The sequence below is a fragment of the Camelus ferus genome, chromosome 34 (genome assembly GCF_009834535.1).
Source record: "Camelus ferus isolate YT-003-E chromosome 34, BCGSAC_Cfer_1.0, whole genome shotgun sequence".
NCBI classification, from domain to species: Eukaryota; Metazoa; Chordata; class Mammalia; order Artiodactyla; family Camelidae; genus Camelus; species Camelus ferus.
Window position 1 is genome coordinate 9,422,132 of NC_045729.1, and position 24,214 is coordinate 9,446,345.

General features: G+C 35.6%; 1 protein-coding gene across 14 annotated transcripts in view; it reads right to left on the bottom strand.

The window, feature by feature from the left end:
* Positions 1-24,214, bottom strand: part of PLEKHA5 (pleckstrin homology domain containing A5) — a 211,408-nt gene that overhangs the window by 65,072 nt on the left and 122,122 nt on the right. For 9 of the 14 annotated variants that reach the window (XM_032473273.1, XM_032473271.1, XM_032473277.1 and 6 more), the window contains 7 exons: positions 16,435-16,518; positions 15,582-15,702; positions 12,737-12,841; positions 10,333-10,405; positions 4,947-5,047; positions 1,954-2,069; positions 1,647-1,664 (listed from right to left, as the gene is read on the bottom strand). In XM_032473273.1, coding sequence (XP_032329164.1) covers positions 1,647-1,664; positions 1,954-2,069; positions 4,947-5,047; positions 10,333-10,405; positions 12,737-12,841; positions 15,582-15,702; positions 16,435-16,518 — 618 coding nt within the window. The remainder of the gene's footprint in view (positions 1-1,646; positions 1,665-1,953; positions 2,070-4,946; positions 5,048-10,332; positions 10,406-12,736; positions 12,842-15,581; positions 15,703-16,434; positions 16,519-24,214) is intronic. The other 5 variants (XM_032473286.1, XM_032473272.1, XM_032473278.1 and 2 more) reach the window with 1 other exon arrangement.

Below are 24,214 nucleotides of genomic sequence, written 5' to 3' on the forward strand. Positions count from 1 at the left end.
TGCCATCAATGTCTGCACACTAGGGGACTATGACATTGTAGTTCATAGGTTAAATACTTTATAAATTTAGAAGAATTGAACTATCTAGTTAAAAACTGGACTGTTCTATCTCTGAGGTGATATGCCCTGGTAAATATTTTAAGTATTCTGGCCATATAGGAAAGGGAGACCATTACCTGAAAACCAAAGTAAACAAAATCTCCCCACACTTATGAAATGAAATATTACAGTAATTAGGTACCTTCAGTTTGAATGATTAAGACTAACAGGGCAGGATAAAAATGTCAACAGCCAGAAGTAGAATAAAAGACATAATTTCTACAAGATAATGGTGACTGACACCAGGCTGGGCACATAGGTAGTGTTCAATAATTACTGCCTAATCAAGCAAATTATATCAACACAACTGGCTAAAAATTGCTATGGGCACATAATCAACAGACAGTTGTCAGAAGTCAAAACAAAATACTGAATGGCATCTTTATCACCATAAATTATGAACAATTACTAGTTTTTAGAGTGGAAAACAGAAGAAAACAATACTGAACTTCTCTAGAAATCACAAACACATTTTAATTATTACACTAATTTCTGCATTCTAAACAATTCCCTGAAAATTTACTTAAGTTACTATTACCTTAAGATTTTCAGTTAATTTTTTTCACCTACAAATTTTCTCTAGCTTTCAGTGTTAATCACCTCATCTTCATGTCCATTCTGGTTATTTTTATACACTGGAATTCCAAAAGCAGATTTTCTTTTCATTAGCTCTCAACCTAGAATATGCATATGGTTGGGGTGGTTATCTTACAAATAGGTGTCCAGAGTTCAACTTTGGGCCTTCTTTCCTTTTCCTCCACACTGTTTGCTACCTCTAATTACTAGTGATTAGTTGATTTGGAATAGATATTCTAAAAAATAAATGCAAATTTACTTATATAGTATCAACTTGAATCTTTAAACCACCAAGTCAAAAGACTTTATTAATATGTACACTTAAAAAAAATAGATGTACACCGTAACAATCCTATAATATCCTGAGAAGAGAGAAAAAAGATCAAAACTTGCAAAGCAGCATCTTCCTTACATAAGATTTGTGCTCAAATGTTGCTGACTGGAATAAAAATTTAATTGCATCATAGATCTTTCTTCAAATTATAAGAATATATATAAAAATTTAAAGCACATTATTCAGCTGCTATTTATGTAGTTTTAAAAACAGGTTTCCTCTCACTAGTTCTTAATATAGCTGAATATTAAAATGATTCATATGTTAAAGCAGGGGGGAAAAATCACATTTAGATCAATTTTAACAGTACATATTTACATGATCAAGAAATCCGAGTACTGGAGTTTTGCAAGAAAGAAGGTAGAATTCATCAAGAAGTAGATATACTTAGAAAGAATCTACTTGCTTGATGAGTGATTTTCTGGAGACATTTCGCCATAAAACAATCAGAATTCACCAGGAAATGCCAAAGAAATGAAACGTATCAAAAATTTTCATTCCAATTTATTAAACTTCAAACACATACATACAGCATAGTATAAAATACTATGAATCATGAATATAAATTCTAAGATTTAGAACTTAAAAAAACACTGTCTTGTGTAGTTTTAAGGATAACAATGAAAAATGTACTTACCGGAAATTAAAGGTAATTCTGTAAGAAGAAAGAACATTCAGTTGGAATGTTAGGATTCTGGGTTCACCTAAGTACAATAGGTGAAAATGAATAGAGAAGGTGGAATAAAAATGCAGGTGGTTATCTCAAACTAACTGAAGGTGTATTAATTTAATATAGAACATGTATCAGTCCTTGCTTTCTGAGGAAGAAATGGCTTCATATCATGGCTACTAAAATGATATGTATTATGACAATGACACACTTGAGAGGCATGGAATAAAAGATGTAAGTGGAAATCACCACCACGTCCCCTACAAGCCTTTACCTTTTCACAGGTTCTGTCTGTACCAGGGCAGCATCTAACATAGCTTTCATCCACAACTCCATTTCCTTTCCTGTGTCAGTGCAGAAATAATAGGTCCGCATGTTTGGATGGGCTGCCTGATTGAAAATGACACGATCATTTTAAAGAGATACATGGGATCTGCGAAAGAAAGAGAAAGAAAATTAAGTGGTTCCCTACACGGGTCATTACCATCAAATTTCAAAGGACGCAGACTCGTCTTACATACGGCATATAGAAACGAGTGACGTAAGAAATACACAATTCAATCTTGAAAAATATAAACATATTAAATTTTTTCCTAACTTTATCATTTATCTTTTTCTTTAAAAAAAGGTGTACAGGACGGAGAGGAGACAAGAAACACACACTGAATCATCCCTGTTCCGTGCACACATCCCTAGCAATTTCCATTTACTGCAATTCACACCTCTCTGTTCAAGAATGTTCCAGAGTAACTAGCAACAAAGGTAACTGAAATATACATGTTATAGCACTTCCCTCTTGTGTTAGCAATTCCTTTAGTCCTCAAAAGGTGCTGCTGTTAAAGCATCTTGCCTAATCCTTATAGACACCCCCCCCCAAAAGATGCACAAATGACCCCAAATGGCACCGCCCTTTAGCTTTTCATCTCAAGTTTCAGAGTTAAAATGTAAATACTTTAGGTTCGAGGAAGGAGGGCTACGTTCCTGGTAAGTAGGTTTCCTTCTTTACAGGGGTTCAAGCCTCCATCCAGGAAAACATAAGGAAAATAAAATAAAGGTGCCACAGAGGGACTGCTCCCCAAGCGCTGGGTGGAGCCCTGGGCAGCAGCAGGTGCTGCAGGAAAGCAGAAAACAAAGGGCGAGGTGGGAAAGTTTGTGGGGGAAGCATTCTTAGTTTCCATTTAAAAATGCCTGCGACAGTTCCCTCTTCGACCCTGACAGACAAGGAAAAATAAACAAAAGCTATTTCAGCACAGAGTAAGGCAAGAGGAGGAGTACAGAGGATGCAGTCAGTCTGCTAACTCTGAAAAGGAGAGGGGGGGACCGTCTGGAGCCACGCATGTTACTCTGAGATCTTGACCATCCACCACTGCATCTGCGATGTCAAATTAGCTTCTTCCAAGTCTCTTTCAGAAGCAGGATAGAAATTAATTCAATCAACACAGTGATCAAATTAACCACAGGGCCAACAAAGCTCACTTGACCACGTACAGGATAGAAAACTATCTACGGAAATCACGCAAAAGCAGCAGCTCAAGTGCTACATGTTGTTACGGTGACTAAAACCACCACTGCCAGTCACTGGGCTGTGGGAGTGGGGCTTTGTTCAGAGAAATGGATCAAGACCACTGCCCATATCTGGGGTCAATGGGAGGAACACTGGGCTGGTGCAAAGATCCAGTTGTAGCCACGGCTCAAGATACTAACAAACCACACCCAAGCTCGTCATGGGTCAAATGGGAATGTCCATTAGAGGACAGCAGCATTCTCCATCTTGCCGTAAGTTCCACAGTTTTGTTCAACAATTGTCTAGTTTCTACTTACCACCATGAAGGCAGCAGCATCAGTGCCAACAGACTGAGCAGTAGAAGTGGCTCACAAATTCAGAGAAAACATCGCAGAAGATAGAATATGGAAGAGAAATTATTATCCTTGTTACAGATAAAATGAAAATTAAACCAAATAATTAAACTGACAATATACTTAACATGCATGGTCACTTTTATTGCTATTTTAATGTTCTTTTTTTTTTCAGAGTCTAAACTCAGCAAAATGTCCTATGAAAAGTACAAATTCAATAAATATTTGCCAAGTTGACGAGCAAAGAAAAAAATTTAAACCCATCCCCAAATAACAGTGTCAGTATCACTGAGTTCTGCAATGTGCTTTAAAAAGGTATTATTTTAAGATATCAGCATTAAGCTTTACAGTTTAATAAACTTTTATAAGTTATAACATCTTAAAATATTTAATTCTGTTTCTCTGGTTCATACTGTTCATAACATTTATTGAAATAGGTGGTTTGAAACCAGCAGCCTTTGCTCAGACACCACCTTCTCCCTGAGGCCATCCACCACCTCCCATCACTCTGCCTTTCCCGGTCTTTTCTCCACAGACTAATCATGTACACATTAATTAGCAAAAACTGTAAATCAGCTGCAGTCCTGAGTAGTCTTTACAAATGGATAGGAATTAAAAATTGAATCAACTTTATAATGGTACAAACAGTTTCACTGTTAAGTAACAGTGAAATATTACCCTATTTCCCCTCCTTCTCTTAAAATGAAAATTTTACATTAAACCTTTTAGAGTTCTTAATTTAAAACTATCTTAAAAAATAGGTGACATTGATTTCAGCCATAATCATAAAGCAAAGAATGCAACATGGTTTTTGAAAACAAAAAATAACCACCGTAGCACGAAAGTAGGCCTCTCAGTTGCAGGTGCTCAAAGCGGCACATCAGAGGTGGGTGCTGTTAGTCAGGGGAGGGGGCTCAGGTCTGCTTAGATTTAACGTCTCAACTGTAACATTCTCTCAAAAGGACCTGATGTTCATGGCGTACTTAGACCCAAGAACATCTCTGCAGATATTCTGTAAGATCATGAAGGCACATGCATTATGCTGCAAAACACACTACCCCCAAATTTATCATGAAAAAATTCAAACATACAGTAACCTTTAATGAATAGTAGTACGATGACCACCAGGACACCTACAGCTATATTTACCAATTATTAGCATCATTTTAACATGTTTGTTTTATCTGGAACCATGTGAAGGCAGAGACATAAAGACACCCGGCCCCTAAGTATTTGAGTACATGCTTCCTAATGAAAGGGACATTCTCAACTCTAAGACAACTATTATACTTAAAAAATAAAAATGATGATAACTGAAATGTCTTTTGGTAATAAATCCATGGTCAATATCCATTTTTTAATCAATGCAATATTCAAATACGGAATAAAAAAGTATGACTATTTCCTTACCTTAAAAGCGTATTTGCGATTAATGTGATCCTCAGAGGTGAGCATGGCTATCTGAAAACTAGGTAACAGTATGCTTCCCAGAATACCCTCTTCTTTCTCATCTAAGATATAATTGAACATCCGATTAGAATTTTAAATTCTCATGAAGCAGAGTGAATTTTCCTGAAACTTACTGGGACTGCTCTATTTTAAAGTGCTTCCCATCCTGACCCATCCCAGAGCCCTAGCTTCTCTTTCTGGAACTTCACCACTGCCCCCCGTCCCCCCAGTACCTCTGATACACTGTATGTTTTAGTTTTTTATTTATCATCTCTCTCTCCCCAAGAGAATTTAAACTCCCTGAAGACACTTAGAACAATAGAAGTAGATGCTCAAAAATTTTTGATTAAATATATATATACACAAATAGATATTTTAAATTGCGCTATAAAAATTATGTGCTTTTTAAACATACATCCTTGAAGGGTTGTTTTTACCAGTCACTACGATACACAACACAGTTATGAGGATAAATTACAAGCCTATAAGGCAAACACATAAAATACACTAGGAAAATGACAAAATATTAATCTTGGCACAGTATAGATTCACATTATTAACTTGCTGCTTGGGGGCAGAGATGTTTATGAAACTTGAAATACATAGTACGTTGTTACAGAGCCAAAGATGAGTCAATAAAGCTGTGCATTAGGCTGATAAACTCACCAGTGAGAATAACCATAAATGAGAAATAATTCTTTTTATTATGCTTGCTGTGTTTTTTATTATTATAAATTTAACAAGGGACTTTATTTATTTTTCCCTCATTTCCAAAATACACGGTGAAACTTCAAAAAAAAATTGCATTAAGTAGGTTACTTCTATAGCATTTCCCATAATAATGGAATGAAATTTTGCTTTTACTATACTCATTCAGATGTAGTTCACTGACACAAGAAAGAATGAACAAAAAATGCAGATTTACTCTAAAAGGTAAAAAAAAGAGGTAGAAAGCAGTCATCAATTTAAAAGAATGAGTCATGTTCTAATTTTAAATCCAATTCTATGTTTATATAAACAGAAATAGCTCATGAAGGCATCTTTATTAAAAAATCATTTTTTAATCAAATAATGCATTCTTCTACGTTGCATAATAGGAAAAACTGACTTTCCTAAAGTTACTTCAGAACATGCAGAGGCAATGCAGCATGAGGGTGACCTCACTGGATTGTCGTGGACTGTTTCCCAGGCAGATATGGAGTAGCTGTGAGAGCCTGGGCAATTTACTGATGCTGGGTATTTCAGTTTCATCAAATATAAAACTGAGGAAAATAGGACTTACCGCAAAAGAACTTGCTGTGAGGGTTAAATGAGTTAACAGACATAATGAACTCAAGAACGCGCTCAACCCACAGTAAGTGTTCGATAAATACTGCCGTTATTACATCAAACCAAAAGCATATAAAATCTTCACCTGCCAAAGGACCACCCTGGGTCCTCTGCTAGATTATTACAATGTTCCTAATTTTGGCACTCTTCTTTTTAGTTCTCTATCAAGCCTGACCGAGGTAACTGTCTTACTTTCTATTACTCAGAGAGCCTTGGACACTACCAAGCCAAGGGTGGGTACTGAGTGACGTTTGTGGAACGAATGAACTCCCCGTTGGGGGTGGGGTGGCAGACCTTTAAGACTGCACAGCAGCCTGAACTTCCCTCTGCCCCATCCTCCTTCCCTCCCTTCTCCGTCACAGGTCCTGGTCCCAACAATACTCCCCAGTAAGCCTCATGTACACTGAGCACCACAGGGCTGCTTCTTGGGGAACACAATCTGGGACAGGAACCATATGAATCTCAACATTTTAGTGGATTCAAGCGACACTTCAGATCCCCCATTTCTTCTTCTGCTTTAAAGACTTTGGAGAACAAGACAAGAGATACACACAATTACAGCTGGGTAGATGGTCAACAGCTTACAGACCAGAATACTATCCTTTTCCGGTAAGAATACTGCAATACTTTGTTAATGGTTTCTTGGCTTCTAGTTCAAGTGCTAGGGAGATTTTCCTAAAACTGACACTTGATCTTGGTATGATTTTCACATTCAAGATGACTTTAAATTCATTAGAATGGCAAACAAATGCCTTTTGTGCCTCAATCTACTTTTTAGCCTTTACTCTTGCCAGGTCATCAGAACATAATCTTCATTCCTAAGCCCTGTGTGTAATTTTGCAACCACGCCATGCTCACTCATGCTTTGCACATGCTAAGTCCTTTGTCAAGATCATCTTTACTTCCTAATCCCTTCCTTGCACAGGCCTGGTCAACACTCCTTCAACAGAACTGAACACTGTAACATTCTTTCTCAGACTCCTTCAGCTAATCTGTGAGTTCCATAAGGACAGGGGTGTGCACTGTTAATTTTTGCATCCTCCTACCTAATAAGATGTCTGGCGCATCAACAGAGCTCACTGCTAGCTACCACCTTAGTCTAGAGCCAGCATCACTTCTCCACGGTCACTCCTAACTCTGTTTCCTTCCTTCCCCTCTATAATCCATTCTCTAACAGCAGCTTGAGTGAGCTTTTCAAAATGTAAATCAAAGCATATCACTCTCATGCTTAAAAATATACAACTGCTTCCTTATGGCATTTTGGGCAGAATCCAGATGCCAAAAGAATCCTACATTGGTGTGATCTCCCATTTCTCCCATCCGTCTCCTTCCCTACTGCTAACCCCCCAGCTTGGTACACTGGGTTCTTTCTGTTCCCTCAACATCCCACACATACTTCTACCTTACAGCCTCTGCCCGATTGCTCCCCATGCCTGGAATACTCCGCTCACTCTGGCTCCCCCTGGTCATGGAGATCTAACATGACCTTATGTTGCTAAAAGCACCTGTCATGGTCTTGTTTATTTATTTGAGTTTATTTACTGCCTTCCTGTCCTCTCTAGATTATAAGCTTCACGGAAGCTTTCTTTCACTGTGTTTTTGAATGGAATGAAGCAGGTCCTGCTCAATAAATATTTGTTGAGTGAATTACATCTCATGGTAAGTTTTATCAAGGGACTGACTATAGAAGAGGGCAGTTTCAGTGCTTCATCACAGTGCTCATGGTATGCCTGCTATATTGTGAAGAACAGTGGCTTCCATCTGGTATTGGATGCTAACCTACTGTAAACAGCAAGTAGCAATTCACTTATTCTCTCTCTGTATTATTTTCTGTATCTGTAAAACAAAGACCAATCTGTCAAAAAAGTCTGACAGCACACTATCTGTTGGTGTATCAGATGCTTTGAGACATACAGAAGAAACGAATGGGGCTGCCGTATTCAAGGTAAAAGAGAAGGCGCGATCTGGGTAGGGGCAAAAACTTGTGGTTGGGAGAACTGTCTGGGTGCAAATCCTAGCTCTGAGACTTGCTAGGTGAGACTTCAGGCCAGCAAGTGGATCTTGCTGCCTGTGGTTTCCTCTTGTGTGAATGGGCATAATAAGATTTCCCATCTTCTCTGGTGGTTTTGAGGAAGAGATGGAATAGATCATACAGTGCTTAGCATATAGTAAGTAATCCAAAAATTATAAGCTATTATGCTCATCTCATTCAAATCTGATAGTTTTTATTTAAAATCTGGTATTTCCTGTTGATAAAATAGTGTATAATACAGTATACTTTTTTCCAACTCCAACCATCTGAAGAGCACAAGTCAGTTAAACGGTATTTCTTTCCTTTCTATACTTTCTCTTTTATATTCCTCCTGTCTGGGTAACTGTATTAAAATTAATAAGTACCCTGAATGTAAAATGCATGTGGTTAATAATAATATGGAATCTCAAAACTCAATGTGGCTTCTGAATTCACCTTTACTTTTTTCAAATTAAAAGTTTTCTATTTTTAATAAACGTGATGAGAAAGCACCTTTCTTTCCACGAGCAATAATAATAGCAAATTATAAGGAATTTGGTGTTCTTTTTGTTGCAAATTAACATTAAGAAATTTCTGTATGAGAAGCGGTAACAAACACTTTCTTGCTCTTATTCAGAGTTCTAAATAGTCTATAAAACGTGCTGAAAAAGAGAGAGAAGTACAAATCATAAGCTCAGGAATAACGTCTGAGTTACAAATCCTGACTTTCCGAAAGAGTGGGAAAACCTTTAAGGAAAATTGTAGAGTAAACCTGGCACTTAACTAAAGATAATACCACAACTGCAGCCTGGCCAACGTCTCTATGACAAAAATGAAACTTTATAGGTTTGGTTAATTCTGACTCAGCAGTACTTCTCAACCACAATATGCAGTAGGAGGGGAAAAGGTGAAAACTAATTCTATCATTTCAAAATCTGAAGGTCAACATACATATATTTGCTTTGCTAGAAGACCACAGAAATCTACCATACCTTTTTGGGACACCATCACAAAGCAAATTTTCAAACTGCTAACTGGTTCTGAAATCTTGTTGTATTTTGTGACATACTTCTCTAGAAAAGTTACAAATTATTAATCATGCATTGGCAATCTAATTCTTCAGTGACTGTTTCCAACCAGACTTTAAAGTAGGGAAGGAGTGATTATCCAGATTCATGACTTTATATCGTAGTGGAAGCGGATTGCTACAGAAAGCACGGCCTGTGTACTCCTTTCACTGTTAGACTAACTTTGTGGTAGCTAACAGATCTATGCAGCACGTGAACAGACACTTATCCGGACTCTGACTTAAAATTCTATTCATCAACAACTTACTAACTAGAAAACATTAAAAAAAAAAAAAGAGAGAGATGAGGACTGCTGCTCCATACTTAATACCTTTATTTTCTCTCCACCAACGTTAACAGCCTCCTACAACTTTCTCAATGTTTCAGGGAGGTCGCCATTGTTTAAAAAAAAGAAGGGCAGGTGTTGGAAGGGATCATAATAAATACATTCTCTGTAACTATTTTTATTTGTTAATCACAGTAATCGCTAATCCTCTAAAATCATTTGCTGGGGAGAATGGGGTGTCTAATGGACCAACAGCCAGATCTGACAAAATTGACAAGTAAAAAGAATCTCACAAAACAGATGATTCTTATCTGTTAGGCACTGAATTCAAGGATAACATCACAGAGTGAATATTCACATGCTCTTTGCCCAAAACAAATCAGATAAACACAATCAGATTACACAAACTGGACCAAAACAAAGGCCGATCTGTTTGAACCATTATATTGTCTGTCACACCTTAATTATTCAGTATTATCTGCCAAAAAGGAAAAGATTTTCTTGATACTATTTGCCGATAATAAAATAGCTAAAAGATTTGTAATGTTTTCTCTTTGAAAGAAGATCTGATATTTCACTACAAATACATTCTACTGCAAATACCCATTCCACTGCAAATGTAAAAATAATACACGAAGTTTACGGGAAACTTACCTCTATAATAAAAGAGGCAAAGGTCAGAAAGCACGAACCAGCGTTTCTTCCACAGCTTCATGCCAGTGCTGTCCTGAATTAAATTGGCATATTAAAAGATTTTTTTCATTTCAGAAAATTAAAACTTACTTCTGGTGCATTTGTTTAAAATAAACTTTTTAAAAAAGAAGTGTTTGATACCTGCTACACAGAAAACAAACTAAAATGGTAATCAAAATTTTGGGGTAGTTTTCTAGGGGCTTGGATCATATTAAGATTTTTCCCAAGTATACTGGCCTTTGAAGAGTAATATTGTCATGTAAAAGGAATTCTGTTGAAGCAATCTGATTTGGTTTCATATTTGTAAGCAATCTGAAATTCACTCTTTTGAACACACGAACTATTAGCACGAGAAGAATGTAACTGAGCAGCCATGCGTGCATTCTGGTAAACCAGATGTAATAAATATGTTAATCTTCAACAAGAAGAAAAGTATGTGATATGAAATTATTTCAAAGGTAATGTGATGTACAGTGATTGTGAAGACAGGAACCTTAGCGTACAAACACATTTCCTAAACGTTTTTTTTTTTTCTTCTTACGCATCCAGCTTGGGTTTTGCTTACCCTGCAGAAAAGAGTACCTATTTGGCAGCTTCTCCTAAGTAATTTACGAAATAAAAATACCAAGCTCAAAGAAAATTACAATTTTAATAAAAAATTACCTTCCCACATGCAGTAAAGCAAAACCACAAGAGAAAATGAAACACAGACACACACACACAAAGGTAAAAAAGAGTCCAGTTTATATGTGCATTGATTACTACTTCTTAATTTATTTCTAGTTCTGGCCATCATCTAATAATGACTTTAGAACTGAAGAAATTTTATGGGTAAAAATCTCCTGGAGTAAAAGACTTGTCCTTAAAATTAACAGCTATACTAAGGAGAGACCACTCCTCCCCCAACCCCACCAAAATTGTATGGTATTTTCAATTTCTTAATTATATTCTTTCTTTAGTACAGATAATTAAAGTTTAGCTTTAGGTGGCTCTACAAATATTCTAAGTCACACACCTATTACAAAATAAACATTCCTGGTAGAGAAACTGGTTGGTGATACTTAGACAACACTAAATTAACCAAGGAATCAAGAAATAAGAACAGCAATCATTTTAAACAAGGAATCTCATATCCTCTATAAAGCTCAATATTACACTGAGCTATCTGAACACAGTCTGGACTTATCAGAAAGACTAGTTAAAAAAACAACAACCCTTCAGCTTGGATACATTTAAATGTCAGGTGGTTAAAATACAGTAAATGATCTTTAAATAAAAATTAAAAGTTGGTATCCAAGTTACATACCCAATCAACTCAGTAAGAAATTGGCAAAACTAATTTGCTCAAAGGGGAATTCTCGGAATTTTAAGTTGGTCTTCTTCCAGGACGTTATTTCAGCTGCCACCCAACTTTCAGATGCAACAATGTCTAACGAATGTCTCATAACGAATTCATTATGAATTTTAGGGACTATAATTATTAGGTCATATGAAAGCAATTAGCAATATTTGACAGAATAAATGAGCACGGTCAGTGAACCAATATTTAACTCGCTCTGCACCAGCTGTGTACGGGCAGCGTCAGAGTGACAGGACGAAGAAGCTAAAGGTCTTGAATGCCGAGTTCTCTCAGTTATCAGAGGTCGTTTCTCTGAAACCCAGCTGCAAACCAGAAAGTAGAAAACAAAACAAAAGCCTCTATGCAACCAAAACAGGTATCCTGTGCATCCTTACTAATTCCAAAACTAGTGACAAGGTTCCAAAAGAGCTTAGCTACCCAGGTGCCCCAGACAATGGAACACTGTAAACCCCAACTCATCAGGGCATCTGGGAGTGAACCATGCTACAGCAAACAGAGAGAAAAGAAAACGGAAAAACAGCACAGACACTTAAGGTAGTATTCTTGAGAGCACAGAAGCAAAAATCTGAAAAAGTCAGAAAAATCTCAAATTATGATCAAATTTCTCTATACATTAATGCAGAGAAGAATATAAATGTACACTTCTTGAATGATTTTTATATGAATAGAAAAATGAACAATACACCTCTGCATTTTTTCCATTTAAAAAAATCTCTGCCTAGATAATTTTAGCCTGCTATTCCTAACATTTTCATAGAGCATATATTTAATTTCAAATCTAGAAATACCTAGGACAGACACACACGATCTCTGTTCTGAAACACCCATCACTTTTTATTTTCGTTGTTCCCCAAATACCCTCCGTGGTAATAGGAAGTGAAGAATCTGGATGACTAACTCTCCAGTTTCTTCTCCAGTTTATGTAACTGTTTTAGGCACCTTCAGCCGAAAAGGTCCCCTTTTGAGTCTGTCCCTTTTTTCACATCAAATAGGAAAAAAAATTACCTGTTTATAAAGCCAACCTCGTCTGACCACAGGTGCATTAGGATTCCTTTTAATTGAATTTGATCTCTTTCCAAAATTATGAACTTTTTTGGAAGACCGTGAAGTCTAAACAGAAAAAAGCCCATCAGAAACAAGGCGGTATTAATGCCTAGACACTGAGTTTACTTTTCATCTTCAAAATTTTAACCTTTTTTCAGAATTCTCTGAAAATTATAGCATTTAATCTTTTCAGATGAATCACTGCAGTTCTGCTTCTGTGGCTTAGTTGTTTCAAGTGTAAGAATTCCACACAAAGGCTTTTCCCTCCAGGATATTACAAAAGGATCACAAGTTTTACAATCTCCCCTTTAAAATCTGCATATACAATTTTTAAAAAGGCACAGTGGGTGGGAGGATTTTGTCCCACCTGCTATATAAATGGAATGAAACTTGAGTAAAAACTAACAAATTTAACAAATTTTAAAGAATAAACCAAATGACAAAACTTTTTGATTTAAATCTGCATTTAGTAGGGATGTTTCAATTAAATAGAGTTAAGTGTCATGAGAGCACATCTCACCGATAAAATATAAACAAACATCACATCAAGTCAAAACAAGACTAGGATCTGCTTAATGTCATGTAGTGTTTTTCTCTTTATGGACAACTCTAAACCTGAATGATACCAGACAGATGGTGTTTACCATATTCTTAAAAGTACACTAACTTGTAAAATACTGCTATGTTTAGCCTGAACATTTTATTTTGGAATGATAGTAGTAACCAACAAACATAAAAACACAGAAGTTGAATTTGAATTTTTCTATGAAGGTAAGTAATATCAGATTATCTCTTATTTTTCACAGCTTATCCAGAATCTTTAGAAATTGAGTATATTTCATTAGAACCTCATTTTGTGAAGCTTATATTAGTACTTGATAGAATTTTAAGGCTCAATGCCAACTACGTATTTTTTTTATAATTTTAATTTACTTTAAACATAGTATAAATCTCAAAAGATACAAAAAGACATACAAGGACCCAGTCTACGTCTCACCTCTGCACTCCAGCCCCCAAACAACCCCCACCCACAACTCTGCGAGGCAAAGGGTATCACTGTGTATATGTGTGTGTCTATCCATTTAAATGTTGTCATAGTTACAAAACATCTTTTTCTTTTCCCAAATGACTGCATATATAATACTACTCTTCTGTTTCACAGTTTCTTGGAGCTCACTGCAAAAAAGAGAATGCTTTTTACCCACACTCTTGTCAATGCACTGCACTACAAAAATTTTAACCTTTGTAAATCAGGTAAGTGAAAAACGGTGTCCTTTTCTTATTTTAATTAGCATTTTTCATATTATGTATGAGTTTGAGCATCTGTTTCATGCAAGTAAGAGTGAAATTCCATTTTCTTTTCTGGAAAGTGATTTTACATAACTTGTCCATTTAAAAACTGGGTTGTAAGCCTTCCTCATAGCACTTCTTCAATCATAAAGGAATTATTCTTTAATTGTTATATAAATTACAGATATTACGCATGCATGATAAATTTCTGTGGTTGAATTTCTCATTTTCTATTTTGACTTCTGGGATTTATGCTATATTTAGAAAGCCCATCTGCCTTCCAAGTTTGCTTTAAAAAAAAAAAACTTCCATTATTATTATTATTTTTATTTTTACTGCTTTTATAGTTTTGTTTTTAACACTGCAACACCTGATCCATTGGAAAATTTTGGGTTTAAAGTGTGAGGCACAAATCCAACTTTCTTTCCAGACAATGACTTAGTGATCCTCAATTTACCTGTCATTTTTCTAGAATAAAAGTAAAATATATTAATGATGCATTATAATGCTTAGCTGTCCCACTAGCGTTTTATGTTATACAAGAATTAGAAATAATTTAGTTATTTGAAAATTTATATTTACTTGTAATAGTCTACAAAATTTAAGAAGCCTTAATAGGCATTGAAAATAGATAACTATTATCTATTTCTTTACAGTAACCATAATTTACTATTACAACTGTTTTACTATTATAAAATACATAATTACGTTTTAAATTAAAGAAATTCTCTTATCTCTTGACTCTCTTTCTATCCATTAATTTAGGAACTGAGCAGTAACTTTAAGGTAATTATATATTCAGATTTAGCAGCAGGTTTCCTAAGAGTCTGAAGAAATTTTCATATTAAAATTTTAAATTTAAAACATTAATGTTATGGTTTAAAGGGTAAGAAGCATTAACTACAGATTTTTATAGACAAACAAGTCTGGGATGATAGATTAAACAGTTAACATTTTTGTTTCTGATTATAAAGAAAAACCACCCACTTCCATTTCCATATGACTTTGATATTTTTCATATAATGGAGCCTAAATATTTCAGAGTAGTCAAGCACACTGGCATAGGGTTTCCCTTTAGCAGTATAATATTTTACATTTACTTTTAAATAGTATAATATAACATGATAGAAGAGAACACATATCATTCTAGGCATACGGATAGTCAGAAAACGGGATTTCTAGGTCATTATATTAATCTTCATTTTTAAAACTTAAGTTGATTCAATAAATCACCATCACCATTTTCTCACACAAATATCCATTACATTTGTAAAATTGTTCAAAGTCAGAACTCAACAATATTTTAAAAATGTAAGTCATTAAATTACTAAAATATAATCTTATTACTTTATATTCCAGGCCACTGCTTCTTATGTCAATTACCTCAAATGTAATTAGGTTCACGTAATAATAAAAATGAAATTATTCTGTAATTCTAAGTCCATTAAGAGTAACAGAAATAGATACTACCAATTATACCAGTTATCAATAATTAACGGTAAGCAAAATAACTCACCCTGCCTACAGGGCTCATTGGATGCACTGCATAATCTGAAGCCATGTTATAGTTAGAAGCCTCATTTATCATACTTATAGGTCGTTCCTTCTTTTCTTCAGATGTCATGGTTGCAACGGTCCTGAAAACACAGTTTGTCAGATGCTAGAGCTTGCTGTTTATGTAAACTGCTTCCCTAGAGTGACTATGCTGGCGTCTGACTTTTTCAACACAGCTGGCTACCAGTTAGAGCTTAAAAAGCTTTAGAGTCAGAGCTTAATACTTACAATACTTTAGATATAACTAAGCATGAGTTATTAACACAAGTTAATATCATGTTTATTTTAATAAGCCTTATGAGAGATACGCTTCTTGGTCATCCTAATCGGAAATTAAAAATTTATTACATAATTAGTTATTCTAATATTGAAAACAGTAACAATGACATCATACCTAATTTTTGTCAACACTGTATAAAATATTTTCACACATATTTTATTTGATGCTTATAAAAATCCTGAGAAAATGGTAATTACCAGTATCTCTGATTTAAGGATGAGAAAAGTGCACACAAATTCATTTAATAATCGGATAAAGTTTACAGTTTCTCTGACCTTATATCCTGGGCTCTTGAGCTTAGTATCTGTGTTTGAACTATTATATAAACAGCTTCTGAAATTACATTCCTCACACGCAAAAAATTTTGAAGTCATGTTTCTATACCACATACAGTAAACAGATGGCATCTGTTATACTTGACTGCAGACGTCCAGGGAAGAAAACTGCTGAATTGTACTGTATTAAATATGGATAACAGCAATTTCAAGGCTAACCTCATTCTGAATAGAAGCATTCCACGAAATGCGTTACTTACTGTTCATTCACGACAAAAATACAATTGTCCTGTGATGGCTGTCCTGTGACTGGATGTTTACAGGTCACTTTTCTTTCATTATGGCTGAAAGAAAAGAGAAAAAGAGAAAACGTATGTACTATTACCAGAAACATTGTAACATTAACGTTGAGTGAATAAAGGAGTTGCAATTCAAGCCCCCGGCGGCTGACACTCCTAAATAACCTTTTTCACTATTGACTGTGTGAACATGTGTGTGTAAGTGCTACCTACAGTTTTACAATGCAGCTAAACCCACTAACCCCCCACCCCTACCCCTAGTATGAACTCAATTCATTCTTCTATTTCATAAGCAAAAGTAAGCTGATTTGGTTTCAGTCATTGCATTTTACATGATAGGTGGGCTGCAAAAAAGTTAAATATGAGGATCTACCTACCTCCATTATTCTGCATCCCTATCTAGGCACACTGCAGAGCCCTAATGCCATATCCATACGTGGAACAATAAATCTAACAGTACCACTACACGGGCGCCAGCGCATTAAAAAATAGTACCACTGGAAGAGCAATAATTTATGGTGTTTCTGTTTCACAAAAGAATCTTGACATAAATAATGTAATGGGATTGATCTTGTGATACTTGAAGAAAGTATGCTGTTAGAAAAATGGAATCTGAAAGAGAAAACAAAATTTCTATGAAATGTATAAACAACACAAAGAAAAACCTATTTATTTTGTTTGCTGAAAAAAAAATTTTGCTTTGAGTAGGGGAGGGTATATAGCTCAGTGGTAGAGCACATGGCTAGCATGCACAAGGTCCTGAGTTCAATCCCCAGTACCTCTGTTAAAAAATAACGAATAAAAACCTAATTACCTACACCCTCCTCCAAAAAAATTAAAATGAGAAATTAAACTTCCTCCTGAGGTTCTTCATTTATGTATTTTTTTTGTCCTCCCTCTGAGGTTCTTTAAAAAAATTTTTTTTTGCTTTGAATTAAAGAGTAGCTAAAAAAAAAAAAAGAGTAGCTATTTCTTGGAGAATAAAACCTGTCCTAAGAAATACTATTCTTTCTAGGTCGTAAGATTAGGCCTCCTGTTTTCTTGAAATGAGAGAGGAAATTCTAAGCCAAAAATAATTGAAGCCCTAAAAAATATGCAATATACATTGATATACAAAATAATATACAGCATCATTTGTAAACTAGTATTTCTTTCCACTGAGTTACATACCATAAAGCAACCTATAAAGACCTATCACTGGTGTGTCTGACCCTGAAAAGTTACTTTCATTATGGAGAATATTTTCAAAATGTTGCACTGAATACTGCTTTGTTAATCTTAAAAGATTATCGCATGTACTCTGTATTGCGGGACGTTTATAACCAAAAGCCACAAACTTTCTGGCAACTTTAGATACTTAGTTTCCTTTTCCAAATCCTAAATTTCACAAATATTATTTTTATTGGCTACTCAGAAACCTTATCCATTACATAAAACTAAAATCATGTAAAATATAGATTCAGGTTTTTTTTTTTTAAATTACATATTGACTATTGTGACAGTGGAATGATTGATGGAGTATAATGCATTTCCATTATTCCTTCAGTGGTGTGTTCACAGGACTACTAAGTTATCAGCCCTTTGTGGTGGTTTTGTCTTTAGACAAAACATATTCAATAGGTGTTAAGATTTGGTAGGTTTAGATATTTATTTGTGGTGATATTTTTCACTACATAAAGTACGCAGTACCTTCCTTACCTGTTTATTTTAAAAACTACAATAGTGGAAACCTTTAAAGCTTCATAATGGGCTTATAAGTTTATGTAATAAGCAATAAATTGATAAAAGAATAACCAAGAAAGTTTTGCCCCCAGAGGTAAGTGGAAGAGGCTAGAGTGCCTAAATATGATGTATACCATGCATGTGTTCAAGGTATGATGTAAATTCTGATGTTGTAGGAGAATAAAACACTGTGGTGAGAAGGGGGTAAACGTGGGATAGCGATTACACACCTTAATAATGAAAATGGAGATGAGCATCTTTTTTTTTTAAAGCCTCTCCTTGGGAAGGAACATCAAAAAGCTACAGTTGGTTGAGTGGTAGAACAGAAATATTCAAATTCTTTTTATAAAAACCAATATTGCAAAAATGAAACAAGTAACCCCGTATTATACTGCATTATTTTCCGATGCTATGTCATCCTGTGTAGAAGGAATATAGCAGACTCTAATCCTAATATTCTGGAAGCTGTAAATTATTACAACATGGCCCTGAGTGGTTACCAGGTTAGGAGATTACTCGGACTTCTCAAACAGTAGATCTGAGTACCCAATAGACAAGGACACAGGGCAATGGAGATATTAAAATTATGAATGATTAAAAAGGAGCACAAACATTCCGTTTCTCCAAAAGTGGTCACCATTTCAATTAAATTGATATTTTTATCATCTAAGTACCTTTAAGATCACAACGTCTTAAAGTAAAACTAAGTGGGTACAAATCTTAGCATTCCATCTTCGTTAAAAGACCAGTGAATAAAGCCAATATGAAAAATAAATATATTTATGCTCTTCTTTTACTTTTTCAAAGTATCCAATATGTTTTCCTTTACTCAATGCTATGATATTAAATTGACATAAAAATTCATTTACGAGGACACTCCCACATGAAAGTCTTGCTATTTTTTTAATGAAAGAAATAATCTTTCCTACTACTTATGTCTAATTATAACATAAAGTAAACAAAGAACTCCTCTCAAATGTTTATTCATTTGTTATGACATACACAATATTTCTAAAATCTGGCTCTTGGTTAGTTTAAAAAATTAAAAAAAAACATAGTTCATTTTCTAAAACATTAAATTCTAAAATTTGTATAATGATGTATTTTAAATTATAGTCATTCAAGACTGCTGGGGTTCTATAAAATCCAATTCAGAAGATTGCGATTTTTATAGGCAATTAGAGTTTAAAAATTATCGTCTCTTATAAAACAACCTACTTATCAAATAAAAGTCAGAGTAATGTTTTTTAATCATCTCATCAGAAATGAATTAAAATACATTAAGAGTATGACAAACAACATATCAACCAAACCAAATTCCAGTCTTAACTGTTTAAGCGGTGTAATTTTCCACTACTTGACAGGACTGTCAACCCTGCTCTTGTGCAAATGTGTTTTTAATATACATTTTTAATATATTTAAAAATTTATTTTTAAATTTCAAAATCACCCCTTGTTACATTGTCATTTACACTTCATTTTTATACTAATTCACATGTAATGGTAAAGGATAGACATAATTTCTAAATCACTCACAGAAACTAAAAACATGAGTTAAATACACGATAAGTGCCAATAAATGAAAGCAATGTAAATGAAAGCCAAACGAATCGTCAGAAAAAAATTCACAAAAAGCCATCTCTGTTAATGGGTAGAATTCTTTTAATACATAATATATTAGTTCTCTAATACACACAGCAACTGGGCAGTGTTGGAGGTGGCTGGTCACTGTTAAGTATTAAGTCATGACCACTGTCTTTGGCCCAAGGGAGTGACTGCTTAGGACCTCGAGAGGGCAGGGAAGAGATTCAAGGCTTTCCCTCAAGTCTACCCAAGTCTGCCCCCTGCATTATTTACAAAGTATATCTTTTCTTCCTACACTTGCCTTCCTTTCTGTAGTCCAAAAGGTTCTTTTTACCCCCTCCTTTGCAGGGCCTCAACATTCAGATCAAGAGTACCATCACTTTTCCTGTTCATGTGAAGTGTGTTCCAATGCAATTCATGCATTGGGGAACAACCTGAGCACCATGTCAATTCTGCATTTGTTTCTGCATGATCTCATCTGTGAGAAACTCCAGGTGAACACAGGAAACTGCGCCCAGTGCGGTGCAGCCACACAGCAGCACACAAATCGCACATCTGTACACCCTCAAATGTTTACCAGCTGTTTCAGTTCACTGCCTGCTTTATGAAACACACCCACCACATGGAGTGATACAATTTTCTTTCTAATTTCAGATCTCCCTACTTACTTCCAGCACTTCCCAGTAACTCACAGGCTGAAACTCTTCCAACATCCATTTCCAAAACCAAAGTGGAGGTCTTCTTCAAGGAAAGTGTATTTGTAGTGTTTTTGTATTTTCGAAGCATTTTAATACACGTGAAACTGTGCAACCACTTTCATTAGGCTCCTTTATATTTATGTGTCACTAATGAACTTTTTGAGTGGTGTGTTCCTAAACCCGTTTCCCACAAAAGCCCCATGCTTTCATTGCCCAATTTTGCACAGTGAGGTGATTTTTAGGAATATACATGCTGCGTTATAGCAAAACTGACTGTAATACAAAATTACGAACTAACATACCTCTGTTCTACTACAAATGCACCTGAAGCTTTAATACACAAATCATTATTTAAAAAAAAAATCCTTGCCAGAGATTTATGCTCCTCATGACTGAAAAGGAAAAACTGGCGAGACATGGTTTTATATAAATCTGTGTTTCCAGAGGAATCCTTATTTAAAAAGGGGTAAAACTGAGGTCTTGATATAGAACATTCTCATGGTCACAGAACAAACTAATTTCTGATTTGTCTCTGAACTCAATGTGGCACAGCAGAGGCTCACACTTTTCTAAAGGTATTCGCCTCCACCTGCCTCTTACTTCTAGACTTCTCTCTGCGATGGTTCAATGGGTAGGTTTAGAACAGTGGTTTTCAACTGGGAATGCTTTTTACCTCCCAGGGGACTTTTGGAAATGTCTGGTAATATTTCTGAATGTCGCAAGGGGGACTGGTAAACAGTGGGTAGAAGCCAGGATGCTGCTAAACATCTTATGGTGTGTATGAAAGTTCTCCATGTGAAAGACATACCCAGACCCAAACATCAACAGGGCAGAGGCTGACAAACGCACCTGGCTCTACCCCTTCCTGGCCTTTTCTCAGTGAACTCTACCAAAGGAGCCACATTTCTCATTTCTTTCTGTCCCTGTTTTTCTCCAGAGACAAGAGAGGCAGCAGTTGAGACCACAGGTTCTGGAATCAGCTCCTCCTCCCACTAGCCAGGTGATCTTAAGCAAGTTCCTTCACCTGTCCCTGCCCCAGTCGCCTCCATTTAGTAGCAGGAGCCACGTCACAGGTTGTTAGTTTATTTTCTCAGAACTGTTCTTGGCACTGGGGGTGGCAGTGAGCAAAACATAAAAATCTTTGCCCTCGTGGAACCTACATCCTAGTGGAGATGTTTATGAAGATTAAAAGAGTAAAGGGTAGAAACGTGGCCTGGGACAGAGTAAGCCCTCGATAATTGTTACTTATTTTTATTATGAACCACAGGACTTTGAGCATATGTTGTTGTCATCAGACTACTGTTCAGCCAGGTTTAAACAGAAACAGTTCCAGTGATCACCTACCCCCAAAACTGTTTAAAACTCATGTTATCCCACTATTCAGTGTTTATTGTAAAAGAATAAATTTGTGATCTCTCTTGGTTTTCACGCTTCTGGTCAAGATACTTGCCCCTAATGTGTCCAAAAAGAGAGAGAGAGAGAGAGAAAAGCAATTCTAATATAAAAGCTTTAGAGCAAGAGTAGCTATGTTTTTAAGGCAGTATTCAAGAAGGTCTTCAAATAGTAATAACACTTAAAAAAATAAAAAGGACTCTGCCATTGCAGAGAGTTCAGGATGGAAGGAAATAGGCCACACTCACTACCTCAATCTGAGGCTCGTGCTCCATCAGAGGCCCAGATAAAAGGACTGAATCAATGCCATTTTTAGAAAAGATGTCAAGAAATTGACAAACAGCAACACAAATTGCTTGTTCTTTGGCATCATGTCCTCTTCAGTATTTATTACCAGACATTTAATCATTTACGGCAACCAGAGGGTCGAATCAAAGACCTGGTTGGTTATTTCCAGCCTCTGTGGAACTGTTTCATTCAATAATAATTTGGTTTTAAAAGATCTTAAGAGGAATAAACCAGCATGTGTATAAAATGGTATACAGCCACCAAATTACATAAAAAGCAAATTAAAAATGATATGCCTACTGGAGATGGAATAGAAATTCATTACTCTACCATATTCCTTTTCAAACCTTACGTATTTGTCCGTCAAATAATGCATTATGGGTGTAACTGCACCAGAAAACCTGGGCAAAGGGGTGCTATTTTAAGCAGTTCTGAGCTTCCTGGTCACCTGCATAAAAAAGGGAAAGCTGATAAACTACGCAGTGCCTATAACCTACTCATGGAAAGAGAACAAGTTAGTGGGTTAGAGTCAACTGCTGAGTGGCAGGTGCTGTTATACGAAGGCTAACTTAGGCTGCAGGCGGGGTGCTCTGAAGCTTGGGGATGCTGGTGTTTGTGTCTCTTTCCAGGCTTGTTGGAGCAACACACTTTTTGGTTCAGCCCACACCACTACTCTTCCCTGAGCAGGAGACTTGAGGGAGAATGCCAACCAACGACATCTCTAAGGAAACAATGTCCCGCCATCACCAAACTAAAGAGATGCATAAAATGCACATTTCAAATAAAAACCCCAATAAAATTATGGGTTTAGAAAGAGAGAGGAAAAAAACTGTTTACTAATATGGTATTCAAAATTTTTAGTATAATGATAAAAGTCAGTGACAGTGAAGGAACTGTATTTCACTCTTAATGGAGTGTTATTTCAAACTACACAAGGCAAAAAATGAATGGATTTAACACAATTAACTATGAATCGACAAATGAAATCTGCTTTTAAAACTCGTATTACCCAACAATAAGGCTCAAACTTTGCAATCTTTGTTGAGTATAAAATGTAAATTTTATATCAGATATTTATACACAGGTAGAATACCCTCATAAGAAGTTCTTAAAAACATCAGGATTTCTTTGATTTTTGCAAAAATGAATATAGTACTAAGATTACTAGATTAAAAAATTGAAATAAAAAACTAGAGCAATGCTACATATAATGAATCGGTGCAGTACATGGTATTCTTTGAATCAAGTATGGAAAACAGATATTCCTGATTTAAAAATAAGAACATTTGTAATTTTAAGGAGATATGATTATTCACGATTGTTTAACATGCCAACACTGATTGGCTTGTCCTATTTAGTTAGACATCCTCGCAGTCCCAAACTGGCTGCTGTAGTCCCAAACATCACACGCAGGGCACAGAGCCCAGAGGTGAAAGGGAAGTTTCTCCTTACACATCCCCTTTCAAGAAGTTTCCCATGAGCCCCCGGCCTAGACTCTCATTAGCCGGACAAACGAGTCTATGCTTAATTCAGTCAATGGTAAGTGAACACACATCGATCAAGAGTCACAATTTTGTCTGTGGCCATCGAGAGGAAAGGGAATAAAATGAGGTTAGGTAATAACAGCAAGGAAGAAGGGGAAGGGAAAGGCTATTGGCTAAGGGAACATTTCATTCTTCTTAAAGAAAGCAACTCATGTAGGTTTCCAAAGAAAATGCCTGCTCTAGCATACTCAAAATTAGATTTCCTTTCTTTGTCTGATAAAGAGGAAAATGCTTTATTAATTTCTTCTTTGGGAAGGTAAAGAAGGTGATTTAATCTGAACTTTAAAACCTCTAGAGATTTTATTTCCACACTCAGAAAAAAACCATTTTTTCCCTTTGCATTGTTTTTATTTATTTTTAAATTGAGGTATAATTGACATATAACATTATATTAGTTTCAGGTGTACAAGATAATGATTCAATACTTGTACATACTGTGAAATGATCACCACAATAAGTACAGTTAATAGTTAACATCAGTCATCATACACAGTTATGAAAAAAATTTTTTCT